The sequence below is a fragment of the Miniopterus natalensis genome, chromosome 4 (genome assembly GCF_054644295.1).
Source record: "Miniopterus natalensis isolate mMinNat1 chromosome 4, mMinNat1.hap1, whole genome shotgun sequence".
Classification (NCBI taxonomy): Eukaryota; Metazoa; Chordata; class Mammalia; order Chiroptera; family Miniopteridae; genus Miniopterus; species Miniopterus natalensis.
Genome location: NC_142084.1, coordinates 57,342,914 through 57,365,072, shown reverse-complemented (window position 1 = coordinate 57,365,072; position 22,159 = coordinate 57,342,914). Strand labels below are relative to the sequence as shown.

At 34.8% G+C, this 22,159-nt stretch overlaps 1 protein-coding gene across 2 annotated transcripts in view; it reads left to right on the top strand.

Annotated features, from left to right (window-relative positions):
• Positions 1-22,159, top strand: part of GLRA3 (glycine receptor alpha 3) — a 107,154-nt gene that overhangs the window by 35,793 nt on the left and 49,202 nt on the right. For both annotated transcript variants that reach the window (XM_016200261.2, XM_016200263.2), the window contains exons 4-5: positions 10,637-10,860; positions 21,274-21,356. In XM_016200261.2, coding sequence (XP_016055747.1) covers positions 10,637-10,860; positions 21,274-21,356 — 307 coding nt within the window. The remainder of the gene's footprint in view (positions 1-10,636; positions 10,861-21,273; positions 21,357-22,159) is intronic.

The window sequence follows — 22,159 nt, the reverse complement described above, 5'->3', positions numbered from 1 at the left end:
CTTAAGTGTATGTTGTGTAATACACACACATACATACACATACACATATTCTGGGTAAGAAAGAGGATTTTTTCCAAGAAGAGAACTTTGATATCATGTCCTTGACACAAGTGGGTAAACTCTGTTCTTCCTACTTTGTTATATGATCTGGTTTTGCAGTTCTGAGTCCTGGTCACTGTCTTAAATTGGTGCTACAGTCTCTAAAATATGAGCTAAATATCTAATTGTACAATCTTATTAATGTTGGCTAATATTGCCCAAATGAACTTGGCTTTTTTATTCAAATCTTCACATGCAATTTTATATTTTTCCTCAAGAAACACTTGGTTTTTCAGCTGTATTGATAGATAAATTCATAAAAATGCTAAAATTTTGTATGGAGAGTTCTCTATGATAAGAAATCAGAGCTCCTATTGTATAATGCTTATGATGCTTGAAGGATAATTGTTTAAAAATAAAAATATTAAGATGCAATTATTTCAGGCATCAACTAGGTTTCATAGTAATTTTTTTTCATGATAATTGGAAGGAAATGTGTATAATTTAAAGGAAAATCCATCTTTTCTGTCCTTTTGTAACCTTTCCCCAAAATAAGTTGGTCCATTGTATCGATTACCAACAAGTTGAGTTCTTGTAAAGGTAAATTCACTTAATGAGGGCCATAATATTATTCAGGGACTATTCCTGCGTAATTCATATCTCTAGGTTCAATAATGTTAATGTAGCATATGATTAGATAGATGCTATTCTTCTTCCTTTTAGAATAGCCTGAATGCATCTGCTCTCCTTTTAACATTAAGGTTATGTCTGTTAAGATCTTTGCTTCTCTGTCTTATTTTTCTTACTTTGAGTAAAAGGTAAAGCCTAGACAAAATAGTGATGACATTGGTCTGAAAGATTTTTTAATTTCAAGCATGAGTAACTGGTGACCGACTGAATGTGTTCTGAACTATCCTTTATAAACATGAATCAGAAACAGGGCATGTTTATGGGAAGGTTGCAGAAAGATAGGTATGCATGAAGGTTACTCATCCTGGAGACCCCATCAAAAAGATGAATACATCTCTGCCTGGCACGATTGTCCACAGGACCATCCTTACAATCCCTGGCTCTCAAAAAGACACTGCAGATCCTGTTCATACAGGCACAATTTCTTATCAAGAATATCACAAAGAATACAATTGTTTACTTATGCTGTGATGTCGTTAAAACAAACATGATGTGTAAAAGCGTATTTCCAATTCTCTGAGACACAAGTGCCAAGGAGAAACTGATGCTAATGACAACAGGGAGAAAAGTGTATGTGAAGGAGGGAATTGTCAGGCACACACTTCTGCATCTCCTTTATTGGACCTCATATCTATGTAAAATTTTCTTTCATTCTAGCTAAGTTGATTGAAAGGTTAATTGTATTTTGTTTAAGTATTTGAAATATTTGAGTTGGGAATAAATGAGGAAGGAAGATTATAGGGGTAATTATAGTGTCACAGACATATGTCAATTTAACCGTCCTCTCTCTGACTTCTGTAAAGCTAATGTGTAATGCCAATTGACTATTATATGCACATGGTCCTCTCAAGAGGAAGGCAGGGTATAGCATTCACTGTTATCAGACCAATTAAACACTTTTGTTAGCCACCGAACATGACATAGAAATGATCTGATTCTTGTGAATGGTTCCTAGCAATGGTGTTTATCTTCATGGTATTTATCATTCTGCACCTTTCTCTCAGAGAATTTAATTTTCTGAAAGAATACACTCCAAAATGTCATTTCAAGCTCTAAAGATAAAATGGGCAGCAGGATGGGAAATTGTGTTCTTTAAAATGATTGGCATTAGTCATAATTTTTTATTTTGTCATGAATTTAACACATCAATTAGTGTTAAGTACATGGCAATCTATTAAAATTGCAAATAGCTCTTCAGCTGTGCTGCTGAATCTCTGACAGATAAATGAGTGAAAGTTAATGCTGACATTATCTAGACCAGTTAGAGGACACATTTCTGTCTGTGGGATAAAACTAGAAGCCTATCTACAAAACAAGCCGCCCTAACTATGCTTCAGATGGGCTCAAACAAGCCAGACTAATGGGGACCTGGGGCTGTGCCACAAGTGCCCTGTCAAACAAAACAGATGCAGGCAAAGGAGTTTAGCAGTTCTTGTTGCTTAGGGGGTCAGTTAGAAAGTGGGAAATTCCTACTTGACAATGATATACATATATATATGCATATGCACACACACACACACACACACAAATATACACATATGTAAAAGGGTTTACTACTTCAAGATTTGGTTTTAAAAATATAAGAAAAATTATTTTTCTCTCAATCTCATCAGGGAGGCTTGATAACAAACTCCTCTTTGTTTAATGGGAGAGCATGAGGAAACAGACTTATTAGCACATATGTAAATTACTATAAGCTGCACCATTTTCTTAAAATTCTCCTTAGGACTTTCTTGGAATATTGCCAGCACCCCAGAGTCTAGCTAAAGCCTAAAACAAATAATCCAACCACAAAGGTCTATTTAGGTTTAATTAACAAAAATGAGCTTATAACATATAACATTAAGCAGATAAACTACAAATATTCACAGCTAAGTCCTGAGCAACGTTTATCTGTGAAACCCATTTAATTTTTCTACAGATGATAATGAAGTCTTATTTTTCTTCTCAGGGCAGGGAAGACATTTGGGAGTTCTTGCTTCTTCAATCCCTTACTGGGATTCTTCTCTCTACAGACTTTTGGAATTGGTAAAGAATTCCTCCCTCCTTTCCCCTCACAGAATCCTCACCTCCTCATTCCAAGGGAGCTGCCTCCATCCCCCAGTGGTGTCAGGCAGTGATGTCCGTCACTTTCAGACTTCCAGAAATCAGTCCTGGGGCCTGGCACATGACTCTGCCCCAGAGGTGATAAAACAGCCAGATCTCTCAGCTGATAAAATTTAACACTTTTCTTTGGTGGGAGTCATTTTGTTTGCTTTAAGTTGTTCTTTCACTGTTTTTCCCTTTTCCAGAGTCATTTCATATCCTCATTAGGGCTTCCTGGGGTTTCTGCTCACTCAGTCTTCCGATGATCATTTGCCATTTTAATATACCCTGTATTACATGCTTGTTGCATACTCATCCCAGCAGCAGCTTCTGAAAAGGCTAAAAAATCTTTTTCTTTTTTATTGCATTCATTGGGGTGACATTAGTTAATAACATTATATAGGTCTCAGGTGTACAATCCTCTCATACACCATCTGTGTATTACACTGTGTTCGCCACCCAAAGTCAAGTCTCCTTCCATCACCGTTTCCCCCCTACGCCCTCCCCCCCACCTCCCACCCCCCCTTTCCCTCTGGTAATCACCATGCTTTTGTCTGTGTCTATAATTTTTTTTTGCCTAATCCCTTCACCTTTTTCACCCAGCCCCAAAGGCTAAAAACTTTTATTCTAAATATATTTTACTCTTTATTATATTTTAACTTCCTCTAAAGAGAATTGCTATTCCTCACCCATGCACTATAAAATGTAATATGATTAATCAAAACGACAGCAGAAATGAATGTGCTATGCATTCCTTTTTCGCTTTAGTTTTCTCCGAGGCAGTGTTTCTCAACCAGTTTTATCTCATTATGCCTCACTAAGGAGTCTCTTTAGACATCTTTTTCCTTAATTGCCCTCCCCATGAAATTTTAATACTTCCTCTGTAATGTATATCTGTTTAGATTCTCTATGCATATCTCTGAATTATACATAAAAGGCATATGATTATTTTTTCACCCACCAAGAACCAATTATTGCTCTCTTCAGAACAATATTGTTCTCGCTGAGAACGTGTTCTCTAAAGTACATATTTATAGGGGTGCTCCTGAGTACAGTTGCCCAAGGCTAATATTTCTATCCTCAGGGCTTGGTAGCATATGGGACAACAGGAGAAAATGGGTCAGAAGCAGGGGGTATTCTTAGGAAAAGGAATACATTTTTTTGTGCCCCGTAGCTATTTGCAAAACTATTAATACATGTGGACTGGAGACTAAGCTATATTCCCTCTTTATTAATATATGAGCATTTCCTTTTTTTATAAGATGTTATTTTTCAAACTTTGTGTGAGCCTACACACACACCACATGCACCTATACTAACTGCAAATACATTCAGATGTGTTTCAAATTTATTTTCCATGTTTGATACGAGGACTAGATTTGTTTCCTTTTCTGCTTCTGTGATAATGTTAATGTTTTCATTTTACTCATAGAGCAACCATTGCATATCTTTCACTATTTGATAAAATAATTCTTAAAATATTTCCCATGGAGTTCATTCCTCAAGCCTGGCCTAGTGGCAACAAACTTTTATGAAATACACATAATGCATGTGACATTACTATCATGGCTTAGCCAGAGGAATGTTCTATAAAGGTGTAGTTTACTAAAAAACAGATTGATAGATGAGATAGATAATAGATAGATGATAGAAAGATAGATAGATAGATAGATAGATAGATAGATAGATAGATAGATAGATAGACAGACGATAGGTAGATGATAGACGAGCATCGACCTAGGATCCAGGAGATCACGGTTTGATTCCTGGTCATATGCTCGGGTTGTGGGCTCAATCCACAGTCAGGAGCCTGCAGGAGGCAGCTGATCAATGACTCTCTTATCTTGATGTTTCTATCTCTCTCTCTCCCTTCCTCTCTCTGAAATCAATAAAGATATATTTTTAAAAAATTATATCACCTTGCATATATAATTCTCTCAGTGAGACCTTTCAAATTCTTGTAAATTAAACAGATGATCTCTATGTGCCTAAATGTACTTTAAAAACACATGTAAAATAAACTTTGGAAATATAATGCTAAGTACAAGAAGCCAGACACAAAAAGCCACATATTATGATTTCATTAATATAAAATATTCAGAGTAGGCAAATATATAGAGATAGAAAGCACATGAGAGATTGCCAGGGGCTGGAGGGAAGGGGGGATGGGGAGTGACAGTTTACTAGGCACAGGGTTTCCTTTTTTTTTTTTTTTTATTGTTCAAAATATTACACATGTCCCCTTTTTTCCCCATTGACCCCTTCCACCCCACACCCATCCCCCTCCCCAGGCCTTCACCACACTATTGTCTGTGTTCATGGGTTATGCATACATGCATATAAATTCTTTGGTTAATCTCTCCCACCAACTCCCCCACCTTCCCTCTGAGATTCAGTAGTCTGATCCATGCTTCCATGTCACTTAATCTATTTTGTTCATCAGTTTATTGAATTCTTTGGATTCTACATATAAGTGAGATCATGTGATGTTTGTCTTTTTCTGCCAGCTTACTTAGCTTAGCATAATATTCTCCAGGTCCATCCATACAGTCCAAAAGGTCATGAGATCCTTCTTTATAGCTGCATAGTATTCCATGGTGTAGATGTCCCACAGCTTTTTTATCCACTCATCTACTGATGGGCACTTGGGCTGTTTCCAAATCTTAGCTATTGTAAACTGTGCTGCTATGAACATAGGGGTGCATATATTCTTTCTGATTAGTGTTTCAGGTTTCTTAGGATACATTCCTAGAAGTGGGATCACTGGGTCAAATAGCAGCTCCATTTTTAATTTTTTGAGGGACCTCCAAACTGTTTTCCATAGTGGCTGCCCCAGTCTGCATTCCCACCAGCAGTGTATGAGGGCTCCCTTTTCTCCACATCCTCTCCAGCACGTGTCATTTATTGATGGTAGCCATTCTGACAGGTATGAAGTGATACCTCATTGTCATTTTAATTTGCATCTCTCTGATGAGTAGTGACCTTGAGCAATTTTTCATATGTCTCTTGGCCATCTGTATGTCCTCTTTGGAGAAGTGTCTATTCAAATCCTTTGCCCATTTTTTAACTGGATTGTTTTTCTTCTTGTTGAGTTGTATGAGTTCTTTGTGCACTTTGGAAATTAGCCCCTCATCAGATGCATCCTTGGCAATATGTTCTCCCATACTGTGGGGTTCCTTCTTTATTTGAGGCCAGAGTTTCCTTTTGAGGTGATGAAATGATCTGGAAACTAGATAGTGGTGATGGTTACACAATATTGTGAATGTGCTAAATGTCACTAATAGTAAATGTTATATGATTATATTTGACCAAATTTAAAGTAAAGGAAAAAACCACATACGATAACATATAACAGTGTTTATATCAGGCACTTAAGGAAACACACTAATTGGAAGATCTTTAAAAAATTATTTTATGGTACTATTATCCAGCCTTTAAAATGTGAAGTGTCTCTCCGCTATCCTCAGAAAAGTTTGCTTTTTAATATTGGGTTCTTAGAATTTCTTGTTTGATTTGAAGAGCTTTGATAATGTTGACTGAAAATAGTTTCATTTTCCAAAAGACTTTTTCTCCTTTTATGATCCAAGTCATACATTCCAGTAAGGAACAATAATTGCTTAGTGGAAGTTTCCAAAATAAATAATAATAAGTGGATTATTAACCACATGTCATTAAATATACACATTGCAAATTAATAAGTGCTATCTAAGCCTGGCCAGGCGTGGCTCAGCGGTTGAGCGTCAGCCTAGGGTCCAGGAGATCACGGTTCGTTTCCTGGTCAGGGCACATGCCGGGTTGTGGGCTCGATCCCTAGTCAAGAGCGTGCAGGAGGCAGCCGATCAATGACTCATCATTGATGTTTCTATCTCTCTTTCCCTCTTCCTTCCTCTCTCTGAAATCAATAAAGATGTATTTAAGAAAAAAAATAAGTGCTATATGTAAACAAATGGTTATGTTCATTTTAACATACAAATTCAAACAAGTGAGCTCATTCTATGCTGGATATAAATGTTGATATAAATTTTGGTTCATGAATATAAGTAGTAGTAACATGAATATAAGTAGTAGTAACAGAATTTCCAAGTCTCTGTTATCTAAACCAGAAGAAACAGATGATCATATTTCAGAGGGAAGAGGGAAGAGGGAAGAGGGAAGAGGGAAGAGGGAAGAGGGAAGAGGGAAGAGGGAAGAGGGAAGAGGGAAGAGGGAAGAGGGAAGAGGGAAGAGGGGTGGAGGGTAGGAAGAGATTAACCAAAGAAGTTATATGCATGTATGCATACCCATGGACACAGTCAATAACAGGGTGAAGGCCTGTAGAGGGGGTGGGAGTGAAGTGGAGGGGGTCAATTTGGGGGGGAAATGGGACACCTGTAATACTCTCAACAATAAAGATAAATTTTAAAAAATCTTCATAATTTTAAAATGATTCTGCCCTTTTCTAGAGAATATGTAAACATATGGATAATGAATAAGTCAGGGAGAGTTTTGAAATAACCTTTCTAAGCTTCTAAATAGTTCTTATAAAATGACTTTTTCCCCTGTTGGCTTAGTAACTGAGAACTGAAAAGCACTTTCCCAATGGGCCATTATTTCAGTCAGTGGCCCCAGGCGACCACCCTCCCTGTGGCTGGGATCATAGAGCAGATGGTACTGGCAACATGGGGGATACTGTGGAGACGACGTTAGGAGCAATTATTCCACCACTGAGTACTAGTACTCTGCACTTTGCGATGCATGGTAACCTATGTTGTGCAGTACTTCAGAATTAGAAAATCTTCAAAACGAAACCAGCAAAATCATTGTCAGGGAGTTTGCCCTCTGTCCTTTATTTCTTTGCAGAAAGAAAGTTATTTTTCTGATCATCTTAAAATTAACCAGTATCTCTGATTAGGATTCCTAAAAACAGGAAGAACTTTGAATGACTGCCATTTGGCTGGGAATCCAGGGATGTTTGCCTTAAACGTTCTACCCTCTAGAATGACTGACAAAAAAAAGAATGAATTGTTCTAGGGACTTCATCAAAAAATGAGAATGATAATGTACTCAAATCCATTCAAAAAGACAAATGTATCTGTTTCCTATTGCTGCTATAGCAAATTGCTACAGATTTGAATTCAGTGGCTTAAAAACAACACAAATGTATATCTCATGATTTTGGAGGTCATTAATATCTCTGTCCTAAGATGTTATGATTCCATATAAGCATCAATGCAACTGCCTTATAAAACTTATGGATGAATTCAAGGACTTCTTTTAAGGTGGTATTATTTTACTATGTCATTTTATTTACCCTTTGCACATTTTCACAAACAATCAGGCTTCAAAAATAATTACTATAATTGGTTGCTGGGTATAAATGGGATACGTTGGCTATAAGGAATCAGCCTTAGAAGTTATTTTTAAAATGCTGAATTTGGCTGTGTGATAGGGAAACTTCTCAGCACAATGTTCATTTGCAAGCAGGTTAAAACCCAAACTGTGAGGAGTGTTAAAACTTAACTTTCTAGGTTTTCAGGAGATGGTTATTTTTGAGTTTTGCTTTGGACCCTGACCCTAAACCAAATACTTAAATGTGTTAGGAAACAAAGATATTTCTGGTTATTGACAGAAAGCACAATGGATGTAGGTTAACATTTGGCCTTGGTTGACAGGTGACAGTTGATTTTTTTCTTGTGTGATTTAGAAACAGAAACTGAAGGATACTTGATGTCTTTTTTAGCTCACTCTTAGAGCAAACAGTATTCCCAGGAAATCTGAGATTGTGCTTATAAAGTTTTCACTAAATGAATAACAAAGAATAAAGAGATTGAACCAAATTTTATTACACATACTGAAGCTTAAAAATGCTTTTATTTTAGCCTCATAGTGGGGATGGCTACAGAGTGTTATCAATAAATTAGTTACAGCATAAAAATACTTTATATATATATATGTATATACACACACACACACATATATTTATCTTAACATATATGTTTAATTTATTTATATATATTTAATTTCTTTATATATATATTTAATATATATATATTTATCTTAAGAATCAGTCCAAAAGGAAAGTCTTCGCTAGTCAATTACTTTTTTTCCTGGCAGGTATCACTATAACATGTCTTGCATTATTGTTCTCCTATAGGTAAGGCAGAGAGAAACCGACTTTAGTTTAATCATCAGTTCTTTCGGTTGTGGTTAGGACCCAGGCACAGACAGAGTGGTGAGGGACACAAGCACTGGCCACCATGGAGGCGTGCTTCATGGTACTCTGAACTCTAAGCTAGGAGAGGATGACCTGTCCTTGTCTGGTAGAACCTGGTTTATACATTTCCATTTACAGGTTCTACAGATCCTTATGGCTGGTGAGATTTCCACATTATCATAAGTTTGAGGTAAAGAAGCCAAAGTGAACCCTGCTGCATTGGCACTTTTGAAGATATGTGGGGCACCTAGCAGGCAGGAAATATATTATCTTGTGTGCAACCTCAGTTACAGTTACAGTGCACAAAAAGTGATTAAGGGAATATAGGGTTTTATTACATTCACTACACACTCTGACCTGCCTGCAAGATTAGCCATCTACTTTTTGCTTGTTTACTATTTTCTGAAAACTGATACTTTCGTATTCAAGGAATAAAAAAATAGATAAAAACTGGTGTTCAGTTTCTCTGAATATCTTCAGCCTATTTTCCATGCAAATGAAGCTTTCTAAAAATGTTTATTTACATTTGTTATGCTTGTAATGAAATTTACACGTTTATTTTCTCATTTCAAAAAATCTAAGGAGAAAATTTCTTCTATAATGTTATAGATAATGCTTATATCCATATACTGTGTACAAATACCACACATGCACCCAGCTATCAGTCTTATCATTTTATACATTAGTCTAGAATTTGTGAACAAGAATTTGGCTGAAATTGGTGACTCTTCCCCTTTTTAACTTAACTATGAAAGTCTAATTCAGAAATCTCATTAGGTAAGTCTTCTTCTTTTTTTAATCCTCACCTGAGAATTTTTTTCCCATTGCTTCTTCAGACAGTGGAAGGGAGAGAGAGAGAGAAACATCAATGTGAGAGAGACACACTGACTTGTTGCCTCTTGCACTCACCCCCACCGTGGCCGGAGATCGAGCCTGTAACTGAGGTAGGTGCCTTTGGTCAGAATCCAACCTAGGACCCTTCAGTCCGCAGGCCGACGCTCTAGCCACTGAGCCAAACCAGCCAGGGCTAGCTAACTCTTCTTAAGAATTACTGGTAGCAATGTTCCTTTATTATTCTTTATTATTCCAAAATCATCTGTTATTTTTTCCAAGTCACCTATTTTATGGAATTTACATGCTATATTAAACATAAGAATATGTGTCTTCGTTATCAAAAAGTATATATGGTCATTTTTATAAAAATAGAGAGCTTTCAAGAAAATTTCGCTAAAAGCATTCCAGGTGCTCTTAGATACCTGCTAAAAGAAATGGTTCTAGAAAAGAAATGCAAAGCTGAAAATATTTTACTCCAGGTGTCTAATAGCAATCCAGTGTTTTATTCTGACAAACCAGGAGAGTAAAACTGAATAGGACCACAGAATATAAGCATGATAAAATCATGCGCTTCTGTGGCCTTCTCCTTGGAGGCGTATAGATCACGGGAAACACAGGGAAAGCCTCAGAAATAAACACTCTGGTCAGTAGTAATGACTGATGATTGTGTGGGATGGAAAGCTCACAAGGATGTCAGTGGCTTTTGTTATAATTCAGAGAAGCCCCCCAAATAGCACATAAGATTCTAAACTCTTTAAAGCAGAATTTTTTTCCCCTTTCCTTCTTTCATTGTAGGATTACAGAGTGAATATCTTTCTTCGTCAGAAATGGAATGATCCTCGCCTTGCATATAGTGAATATCCTGATGACTCCTTAGACCTAGACCCTTCCATGTTGGACTCCATTTGGAAACCTGATCTATTTTTTGCCAATGAAAAGGGTGCCAACTTCCACGAAGTTACTACAGACAACAAATTATTAAGAATTTTCAAGAATGGAAATGTCCTTTATTCAATAAGGTGAGTCACAGACTTAAATTCCTGATTTTAGCGAAAAAGTATTTTGTTTTATTTTTAGTGAATGTTTTGAAATTTTTGATTAACTGCTTTTATTGTTCCACTTAAATTCCTTTAATATGCCGTTTCCAAATATGTCTAATCAACAGTAGCAGACCCAAGTTTTAGATCCAAAAACTGTATGAATAATTCTTGGAAATCTGCTTTTTAAGCAAGCAACCTAGGTTATTAATCAGCCAGATTGGTGGGTTATTTAAAGGCAAATGGAGTGGTAGCCGAATCATACATTGTGATTATATTTTTATGTATGCATACTCCTTGTAATATTTATAGGTGATGAAATATTGAGTTATGCTTGTCTGAGATCCATTTTTTATAGATTATTTTTTGGGTATATGTATTTTTTTTAGATTTCCTGAGCTTCTCTGACTGTACTTTAGAAAAGATCTTATTTACATTTTAGTCATTTATTCTACATTTCTTAGAAGATTGTGTAGCCTTTTAAAACTAATACCAAAACATAACAATAATTAATACCAAAACACAAACATCATGGTAATATATTATGTTTTTTATATATTCCTATTTCATGTGAATAAATTTCCTTTCAATACATATATCACTTGCTTTGAGTAACAAGGTGACATCACTCTACTGTGAACTGACACATTCATCAAATTGCTGAAAACTGACTAATATATGTTAATATAATCCTGAATAATTCATTGCTACATAAGACATAAAGGAAGATTTCAGGTCTCATCAGTAACTTAGCCCTGTGCTCCCACATGGATGAATAACTTAATGGTGAATTTCAGGTCTAAACAAGAGAATTTTGAACCTTTTTGGAAAATTACTAAAAAATATAAAAATCAAAAGATAGTGGGAAGATGGAACAGACATATGTTCACTATTCCTTCTGCTAAGTACAACTGAAAACTCTAGACATATGACAAACTTAAGGAGACTTCCCCATGGTAGACATAAGAAAACTAAGGACTTGGAACCTGAGAAACAACATGTGAATTCACATAGTATAATAAAAGACCTAACACTCATGTCATCAGAGTCTCAGATGGAGAGGGAGAACAGGATATAGAGTGAAAAAAAAATTAGAGCAATTAAGGGCTGAAATATTTATAAATTCTACAAAAGGCATAAACCTACAGATTCAAGAAATTGAATCACTCCCAAAGATGTTTATACTAAGTCACATTATAAACAAACTTTTGAAAACTAAATAAAAATTTTGAAAGCATTTGGAGAATAACAACACTTTACCGATACGGGAAAAACAATTAGAGGAATAGTAGGTTTCTCATCAGAAATCATGGAGGCCCGAAAGGATTAACACATTTTTTTTAAGTGCTGAAAGAAAAGAACTGTCATACTAGAATCTTGTACCCAGTGAAAATATCCTTCAGGAATGAAGGGGAAATCACGATATTCTTAAATAAAGGAAAACTAAGAATTTGTCACAAATAGCCCTATCCTAAAAGTCTAACTATGGAGCTTGCTAAACAGAAAGGAAACAATAAAAGAAGGAACACTGGGAAGAGGGTATGGGGGGATAAATAGTGATGGGGGAAAAAAGAAAAAGAAAAGAAGGAACATTGGGACACAAGAAGGTAGAAAGGAAACAGTAAGCAAAAATACGAGTAAATACAATGATAGACTTTTCTTCTCATCTTGAGTTTTCTTCATATTTGACACTTGAAGCAAAAAATTATAACATTGATATAGGGGAGAATGAAAAGCAATAAATAAAACTTAAAAAAAATAAATGTGTTGTCAGAAATTAACATTAAGACATAATATTTAGACGTAATATTAAAACATAATATTTAGTGTTGTCTAATGCCATTTTTGTGGCATATGACTTGATATTAACTCTTTGGAAAGATGGTTTGTTATGATATGTAAAAATATAAAATTCATTTATTCTTCAACTAAGCAATTTACTTCTAGGAATTTACATTACTTACATGTTTATGTACACATAAGATACATTTACAAAGATGTCCACTTCACCACAGAAATGGCAACAGCAACAAAAGTCCCCCAAATATTCATTAATAAGAACAAAGTAGAACATAATGGTAGTCCCACATCATGAAATATTCTGCATGAGATAGACCTAAATTATTTCATAAGAGAAGGCCTCCAAAATATATTTAAGTTCAAGGTAAACATTTTATGCTTATTTGTACTTAAAACACTCTATATATGTAAGCATAATATATGTATGTAAAATGTGTATGTAAGAATACACATTTATGTAAATCCATGCAAGAGTTCAGAAGGATGCCCAACAACTGGTAGAAAATAACCAGCTATGGAAATGAGTGGTTGAAATTGGCCAGGAATAAATGTGGCTGCAAAAATATATCACCAGATAGCATGGAATAATCATTTTGCTGTTATAATATCTAGAATATTTCCAATGACAAAATTGAAATACAATGTGTGTGTGTCCTAATGATTATGGATATTTAGTTTTTTATTAAGTTTTACTGGAATTGGAAAATGATGATATCCATTATTAAAGGCTCACATTTCTTCTAATATTTTGAGGAAAATTACAGAATATTGCAGAATTGCATTTTTATCTTTTCAGTATGAATTCAGATGAAATGGGATGATGTCTCTCAGCTCCTAGTTTTTGTTTGCTATATCCTGGCTCACACGATCAAAGGCTAAATTCATTTTTTATGAGTTGTTTTTGGAAATCTCACAGTACTTTGAAATCTTCAATTGGCAAACAGTTTCTTTGTTAACAAAAGTTGTGCTAAAAAAAAATCTCATTCAATTTACAAACGGAGCATCTGTGATGTTTCATGAGAGATCTGGCTTTCCTACTTGTTTAAAGAAAGAAGCAGAATGTCCTGGCAAACCCGACCTATTTAACTTAATCATTTATCTCTACTTTCTCCTTCAACCCATTAAAACAAAGAAATAAACTAAATAAGGAATAAAATGTCATTAACCCACAGAAGGGTGAAAGTGATGGAAAAGAAGACTGTGAAGATGAATGATGACAACATACTTTAGGAAGCTTGAAAATGAATGCACTTGTGAAAACTGACTTAACAGACAGAGATAGCTGAAACCTAAGCCAAAGTGAGGGAACCCAAAAGGAAGAAATAATATCCTCAAACTTTTAGAAATTTGAGGCAACTAGGACTTCAGAAAGTAGGACCTAGAAAAGAGATCAAAGAAAAAGAATCAATTTAAACTCTATAGGAATAGCAGTGAACTTTCTATTCCTAATTTTCTCATCTATATCCTTTAGATGAGAGGCTGCATTTTTTTGCCTCCTGAACTGAGCAGAAAGCAAGACAGAAAACCTCAGAGAGCTTGTGCCAAGAACTTCAGAAGTAGGGACTTCAGGAACAGCTGGATATCTCATGAGGCATCATATCAAGGAAATGAGGATTACATGGGGTACAGTAAATTATGATACCCTTGTTTTCCCTAAAATGCTGAAAGCCAGACAAAAACTTCCTCTAACTGTAGTCAGAAGAATACACCTCTGGAGAAACTAACTCGCCCAACAGAAAAAATATACAGATATTGACAATTGGGGAACCACCAATGAAATATCTGGGCAGCCATGCTATCAATCTACAGATAAGACCATTACTCAATGAACCATCCACTACTAATTGAGCTCCAAATAGTTTTTAGTGCTTTGTTCTTATATGTAAACAGGCATTTGAGGACATCTTATAATATTAACAGGAATACTAAAGAAGCAGACGTCAGAAAAAACATGCAAAGAAAATTAAGAGAAAAGAGAACAAAATTAAAGAAACAAAGAGAAGAATGATTTAAAGGAAAGTGCAGGGAGCAAAAGAGACCATAAAAAATGTCTGGATAGATGAGACAATTGGGTACATGAAATAAGATACTTCTAGGAAAGGAAAAAGGAATCATTCAGAGCATAATAAGGTCAAATAGTAACCCAAAGTGTGGGGGGGAAATAGTAGAATACTTGGAATGATGAAGTGAAGAAATCTCCCAAGAAGTAGAATCAAGATACAAAGAAGTAGAAAATAGGAGAGAAATACATGAAAATCAGAACATCAGTACAAGTCCAATATATGACGAGGAAGAAAAACAGAGAGAGAGAGAGAGAGATTTCTATGTAAAACAAGAAATTGATAAATTACCTGCTGTGTTTGACCTTTGAGAGGGAACTTGTAGCTTTGACAGGGAGTTTACAAAATTTGAAGTAATAGGGAACAAAAACTGAAGTGATTGTTAAAATGAGACAATTATTAACCCCAGGAAAAACAAAATATTGTACAGAAGCTATAATTACAGCAAACTACTAAGCTTAACCATAAACTATATTTACATATTCATAACATGTAAAAACCAAATATTAATTTAACTATAAATGTTCATATAACAAAATTTTGAGTTTAGCTGGAGAGTTCAGTGTAAATGGAATGTGGTATAAAGAGAAATAAATTCTAATTTTCTCTTGTAGGAAATTAATAGACAATTACACACATTTTAAGAACTAAGAATAATATAGCAATTTAGATATATGAACATAAATCTTAGGCAAATATCTAAGGAAAGGCTGCCTCTAAGGAGCTAGAACTGAGAGTGAAGGATGGGTGGGACAAAGGTAAACAACTGTTTTTTTATATGCTTTATACAACTGTTTAAACTTTTAAATGATATATATGAATGATATTGATAATTTTCAAATGAGGTACTTTTTAAGTGAGGGCTTTGGAGCCAGACTCCAGATTGTGAAGTTTGGTATTGATTTTACTTTGCTTATAAAGTTAGCCTATTACTTATTTAATGGGCTGACCGAGGAGGAAAGACTCCTGCGTCATAGACAAAGGAATTTATTAATCACTGCCAGCAAGCAGCACAAGCATCCCCATATTTGCCTTATTTGTCCTTTGTTTTCATGTCTCACTGAAACCATGCAACAGGTCCAGAGGGATATAACACACACACCATGGGTCTGTGTCACAGCTATGAAACACGGAGATTGGGGAATCCACTGCTTTTATAGCAAGATACAAGCAAGACTTCTCTTTGTCCTCGGGAACAACATTATCATATCCCTCAAAATTAGCAGCTGCATTAACAACTCTGAGAAATGACAAAGGTAAAAAAATAGTCAAGGCCTTGTGGTCTTGGTACACCTAGCAAGATATCTTCCAACCCAGATCAAGCCTCTGCAATTTACTAGCTGTGGTTTGGCACAGGTCTCTTTACTTGAGAAAGATTTGTTTTTGTTTTTCTTTTTTTTTTTCTAATTTAAAAATCAGCTTTACTGAAGTATAACTGAAGTATAATAAACTAAAAAATATTTAAAGTGTACAATCTGTTAAATTTCAACATGTGTATTATACATTCATGAAACCACCAGCACAATCAAGATAGTGAACATATGTTTCACCCTCAAAATTTTGCTCATGCCCTTTATAACCCCTGCCCCTCAAACTCTGTCCTACTCCCCCATCTCAGAGCCACCACCAATCTGCTTTCTGTCACTATAGATGTGTGCCTGAAATAACATAAGTATGTAAAACATCCAGCATAGTACCAGGCATATAATAGGCACCAAAGTTAATTTTATCTTTCTAAAAAGAAAACAAAAAAACTAAACCAAACAAAAAATTGAAACACAAAACCAAAAATAAAAAAGGCTTAAACTCTGATACTTTCCAGAATTTCAAAATTAGCCCTGTGTAGTGGCTTGCAAGTTATTGATCTATCTAAGCCTCAGTTTTATCCCATAAAATGGGGATGGTAATATCCTCATCACAAGATAATGGAAGCACATCATAGACAGTTAAATTTTATCTACTGCTTACTTTACTAATACTAGTAATACATAGTAATACCACCAACTCTACTACTTACATGATAGAAGTATTATTACATTAAAAATCAAAACACAGGAATAAATTTTATATCAAAACTGCTATGCACAGTGACTTATCATAATGCAATTTCAATTTTTATTTAAGCTAAAGATAATCACTCCTTTGAAATTCAGTTGTGAAAAGAATTGAAGTTTACTTGTATGATATATGTTTATATTTTGAACATTGGCAGGCATTAACTTTTAAATATAAAAAGCAAACTTCTTTCTTTTTTTCCCTTTTTTTTTTTGGTCCCCCTGTCTACTGTCTACAACTCCTTGAACCTTCCTCCTGCTCTCTTACCCTCTGACAATCCTAACTCTGGCTTCCCAGACACTTCTGTAGCTGCTTCTGCCTTGGTTCTCAGTCTTGCCTTGTCGTAATCTCAATCCATGTTGTAGTGACTGTGACAGATGTGACATTTCATGTGGTGAAGTACACTTTTATTTCTAAAAAGTACTTTGCTCAGTGTCTTGGATTTTCAAAAACATTTCTGAGTTGCAATTTACTTCAATTTCATTTCACATTATGCAATGTTACTGTTTTAACCCTAAGGTTTAATTACTTTAATACACTAAAGAAAGAGGGTAAGAGGATGGTAGTAGTGTCCTCAAAGCTGATCACGTGCTGCATCATTGTATAAATTCTGTTCCTACGTGGCACGTATCTAGACTTTACATTTCTGCTCTATCAAGTTTCATTTTTCAAATCTGGAACACCTCTATTTAAAAAAAAACCCAAAAACTGAAACACCGCCATTTATAACACTCATAACCTGTCTTCTCACATGTAAAACAGATATAATTTCTATACTACCTAATTCAAGACATTTTGAGGATCAAATGAAATGCAAGGACAATCTTTGCACTATATATAAAGCACACACGCAAAAAGACAAAAGAAAGCTTTCACAAATTAATGCAAAAGGAAAATGTGAACGCTTAGCATTGTATTGGAAATTGTATGAAATGTCCACTTTTAATAGATGCTTTTTAAGATGCTGTTTATTCAAGGGAAATCAGTTTATAATACCATGAAATTTATGTGATAAGGAGAATTTTGCTTTTGTATGATTCTGTATGTTTTTATGAAGATGTCATAATTTATATCCGATTCCTAAAGGGAGCATCGACAATGCCAAAGTTGCATTGGTGATGGGTTGATAAGCTTTACGATCTACAATCAGATGACCACAAAACTCAAAATTAGAACGCCAGCTCTAATCTACCTTCCTGTGTTCCCACAATCTAATCTCTGCTGAGGGCACTCATAATAAAACACCAAATAGCTCGAGTATATATATAAAAAACACAAGGAAATTCCTTATATTTTCTAAAAAGTTTCATTACATTTCTCTCATTTCTTTTAGAAGACTTGTGTTTATCATACCCGAAATTTAATAACTAATAGTGTATGAAATGTTTATTTATTGTGTTATAAAAACATAAAATTTAAGAAGTTGCATTAATTACAAAACAAATTTTCATGAAAAATGCCCCAGTGCCTTTGAAAGCAATATACTTAAAGTTTAGGGGCCTGGGATTGAGAGCTAGACCCCAGGGTTGTAAATTCAGCTCTACCAATTTCTGCTTTGTAATGTCAGGTGAGTTAACCTCTCAGTTTCCTCATCTCTAAAATAGAGATAATATAGTTTACTTGTCTTATAAATTTTTAGTAATAAATATATATTACATATATTATATATATAGTATTTAAAATTGTGCCTACTACAGAGTAAGCACAATAGATGTATTAGCTATTATGATATTACAGATATCATAATATCTGTAATCTATCTAACATTGTAATCTATTACAGATTATAATAGATGTATTAGCTATTAAGATAACATCATAATATTAGCTAATATGATATTAGCTATTATGATAGTTCAAAGATGAAAATTAAGAAGCAATTGTCCTTATACCACTAAATTTAGAAATGCTAGGAACTACTGACAATACTTATTTTCATAAAGAGCATAAAATGGAGTGAGAAAACATTTTTTTTAATACTTCAATTAATGGCTGAGAGAGACACCATACTCTAGGCAATGCTTGCTCAAAAAATGGGTAATACTTCAATTTTAATGAGGTCAGTTATCACAGATTATAGTCATATTTTTTAAAACGTTATTACTTTACTAAGCCAAGACTTCTTAGGACAAAATTAAAAACGCCATATCCTGTTTATGTGTCTTGTCCCAGAAAGAGAACTTAGTGTCCTCTCTTAACACAACGAAGATACTCATTTCCAAAACAGTAGAACGTGATTAATTATCTTTTGATTTCATTTTCTTTTGATGTGGTCAGGGCAAATTACAATTTATATGTAATGTTTTGATGAAGAAATTCAATATCACACCCACCACACTGAAGCATATTTTTCATTCATATGCTGTTAAAGAAGCAATTGTGTCCTGCCTTAAACAAAAAGAATGTCAATAAGTAAATGTTTTTCAGGATATGATTTATGACAAGTTCTAGTGTTTTTCTTTCCCAAATAATTCCTTTCAAGGACCTTCTTTTTTTTTTAGAATTATGTAATGCCTCTCATTTTATGCCAGAAAAAGAGCCAGGATATGAATTTGACATCACACGCATGGTGAGAGCCTGGACAAGTTCTCAGAATGCTATTTGCTTCCGTACAAAAGGTCACAGAGTTCATTCTTCAAGCCAACATTTGGAACTCGCTGGCCAGAGGGCCTTGGATGTCTGGAAAATTAATGTACCTACACTCAAAACGTACTTGTGCACATATTCCTAATAAACCCTTCCACAAGACAGAGAACATCATGTCCAACTGATTTTACAATTGCCTTTTTAAGACAGAACTTTGCAAATCCACATCATGCTTACAGGCTCACTTTACCCCACTGAGCCAGGAGAAAATTGCTTTTGAAGTGTGAACTCTATGAATTATTTTTCTGTATTATGGACTCTGACTTGAATGTATTATCAAATGATCCTCCTTGGACTCTTAAACATTTAGCAGCCTTACTTTGTCTGTTCATTTATGTCTCTCAAACTATGTTCATTGGATCTCACCAAGAGTATTCACTGTAGAATACACACCAGTGTAACTTCAAGTGCATGGTCCATATAATGCCATTTTGGAGAATGTGGTTACATTTACTAGAGCTGAGGATTATTATTTGTTAATTTAGTCATCTTTGTGCCCATCCTACATAATTTTGGGGAGGGAAAGATGAATAAGTCTGAGAGTGGTAAAATGTATTATTAATCTTAAATAACTGGTATTTATTGAGTGTTTACTGCTTGTCAAGCACTTACCCAAGCACTTTACATGTATTAACTAAGGTATTGCTCTCCAGAGCAGATGCTGTTATTTCCTCATTTTAGAGATGTGAAAACCAAAACATAGGTGAAGTAATCTATCTACAGTCACAAAATTTAAGTAAACAAATCCACTCAGGGTGGTCATTAATAACTGAATTTCACTGGGAACACTTGCAGTGAAAGGGGCTGGCCAGGGTTCTCAGAAAAGTACTTTGTTTGAATAAACTTGGATTTGTTTAGATCTGGGCCTATTTTTCTCAGGTCCAACAACTACAAAGACTTGGTAATCCCTGAAGATATCTTGGTAGTAAACTTTTCCAATAAAAAAAGTATTCAAGAGTGATGAATGGTTTGGAATACCAACATTCAAATACTTTCTGGAAGGGGGAAAGTGCTGATGTACACCATCCAAGTCACTTTGTGTGAAGCCAAGTCAGAAGTTTGGTTGGTGAGCATGGAACGATGTCACACGTATTCTAGAGGGCTGTTACTTGACCCTGATAAGATCTGGTGACATGCCCTAGTCTTCCAGTGGGAAACCCCACTCTACTACCTACAATTGTCAAGTCCTCCAGATTCAGTGTTGATTCTTCTGCTGAATACTGTTGGATGTTCACTGACAACTTCTTTCATGCAGTCACAAAGATGACTGACAGTTGTCACACAGGATTGCTTCTCTGCCCCCACCTTACCACATTTAGAACTCCAATTCCCGAGATATACTTGCCTCCTCAAATATGCTGTCCATGTGATTTTGGGGAAGTGTGTCCTTTAACATTTTTTAGTAATTTTATAGGTCTCACTCTCAAATTTGTTTTTTGAAGGTCTCTTCTGGGAATAAAGACTTCTTTTAGACATCTACAGCTTTGTCTAAAGGGGGGGAGAAGACAGATAGATGATGATAGATAGATGATAGATAGATAGATAGATAGATAGATAGATAGATAGATAGATAGATAGATAGATAGGTAGATAGATGATAGATAGATAGATAAATAAATAAAAAATAAATGTGATTGGATGTTTAAATATACAGCTCTTCTCCCTTCCCCCCAGAACAGATTTACATATAAAGACACAGCTGTTTCAGGGTAAATAACATACCCAAGTTAGAGCAAATTTTATTTGAATAGACGTTAGTCAGTACCAACAGCAACATTGCTTTCCAATTGTATGCTGAACAATATAACATTAATAATTGCTTTGAATTCCTTCAGATTGACATTAATACTTTCCTGTCCAATGGATCTCAAGAATTTTCCGATGGATGTGCAAACATGCATAATGCAACTGGAGAGCTGTAAGTATGAACAACTTACTTTTTCTGAATACTTAAAAAAAAATGGCAGATATAAATGGTTTTTAATGTACTCTGTAGATAATTTATTTTGTAATTGTTTTTCTCAGATATTTACTAAATAAGCATGGTATCTTTCACCAGGTATTGAGAGTCATGATGTCTATCAACATGTGCACTGTATACTATGATAGAGAAATAAATTGAGGACCTAGGAATAATAGTTTTTAAGCCTGAAAACAGCTTTATGTCTCTAGACAAATTACCAAAGGTAAAAGGATAGCAATCGTTAAAAGCAAACTATCATTTTTTACTGAGTACCTGCTATAGACCAAATATTTTACATATATTATTTCCCCCAGTACAATGAAGATATTGTTATTGCCATGTTTCCAGATGTGAAATGGACATTTTGAGCAATTGAATGTTGTGCTCCAATGCTGGAGGTTGTCACAGCAAACCATCTGGCTCCAGAATCGATGCTATTCTGAAACATTTTGCATCTCTTCTGCTAATATTTATTCAGAGTATACCCTGCTGGGAGTGTTATATATGTTATCTTAGAGAAAAAGAAATTCCTCACACTTTATCACAGATTCATCTAATCTGACAGACATTTCTTTAAATTTCTTCTTTCTAAGTGGATCCAAACGCATCACTGATTAATGTCAGCACATAAAATCTTTAGGTTCCTCTGTTTCTCTGAACTTATCTGTATATCCTCTAAATTAATTGGTTTGCATGTTTAACTTTAATGCCATATAAAAAGTAAGTATTATTTTCAATATTTTTCCTTATGGTACTAT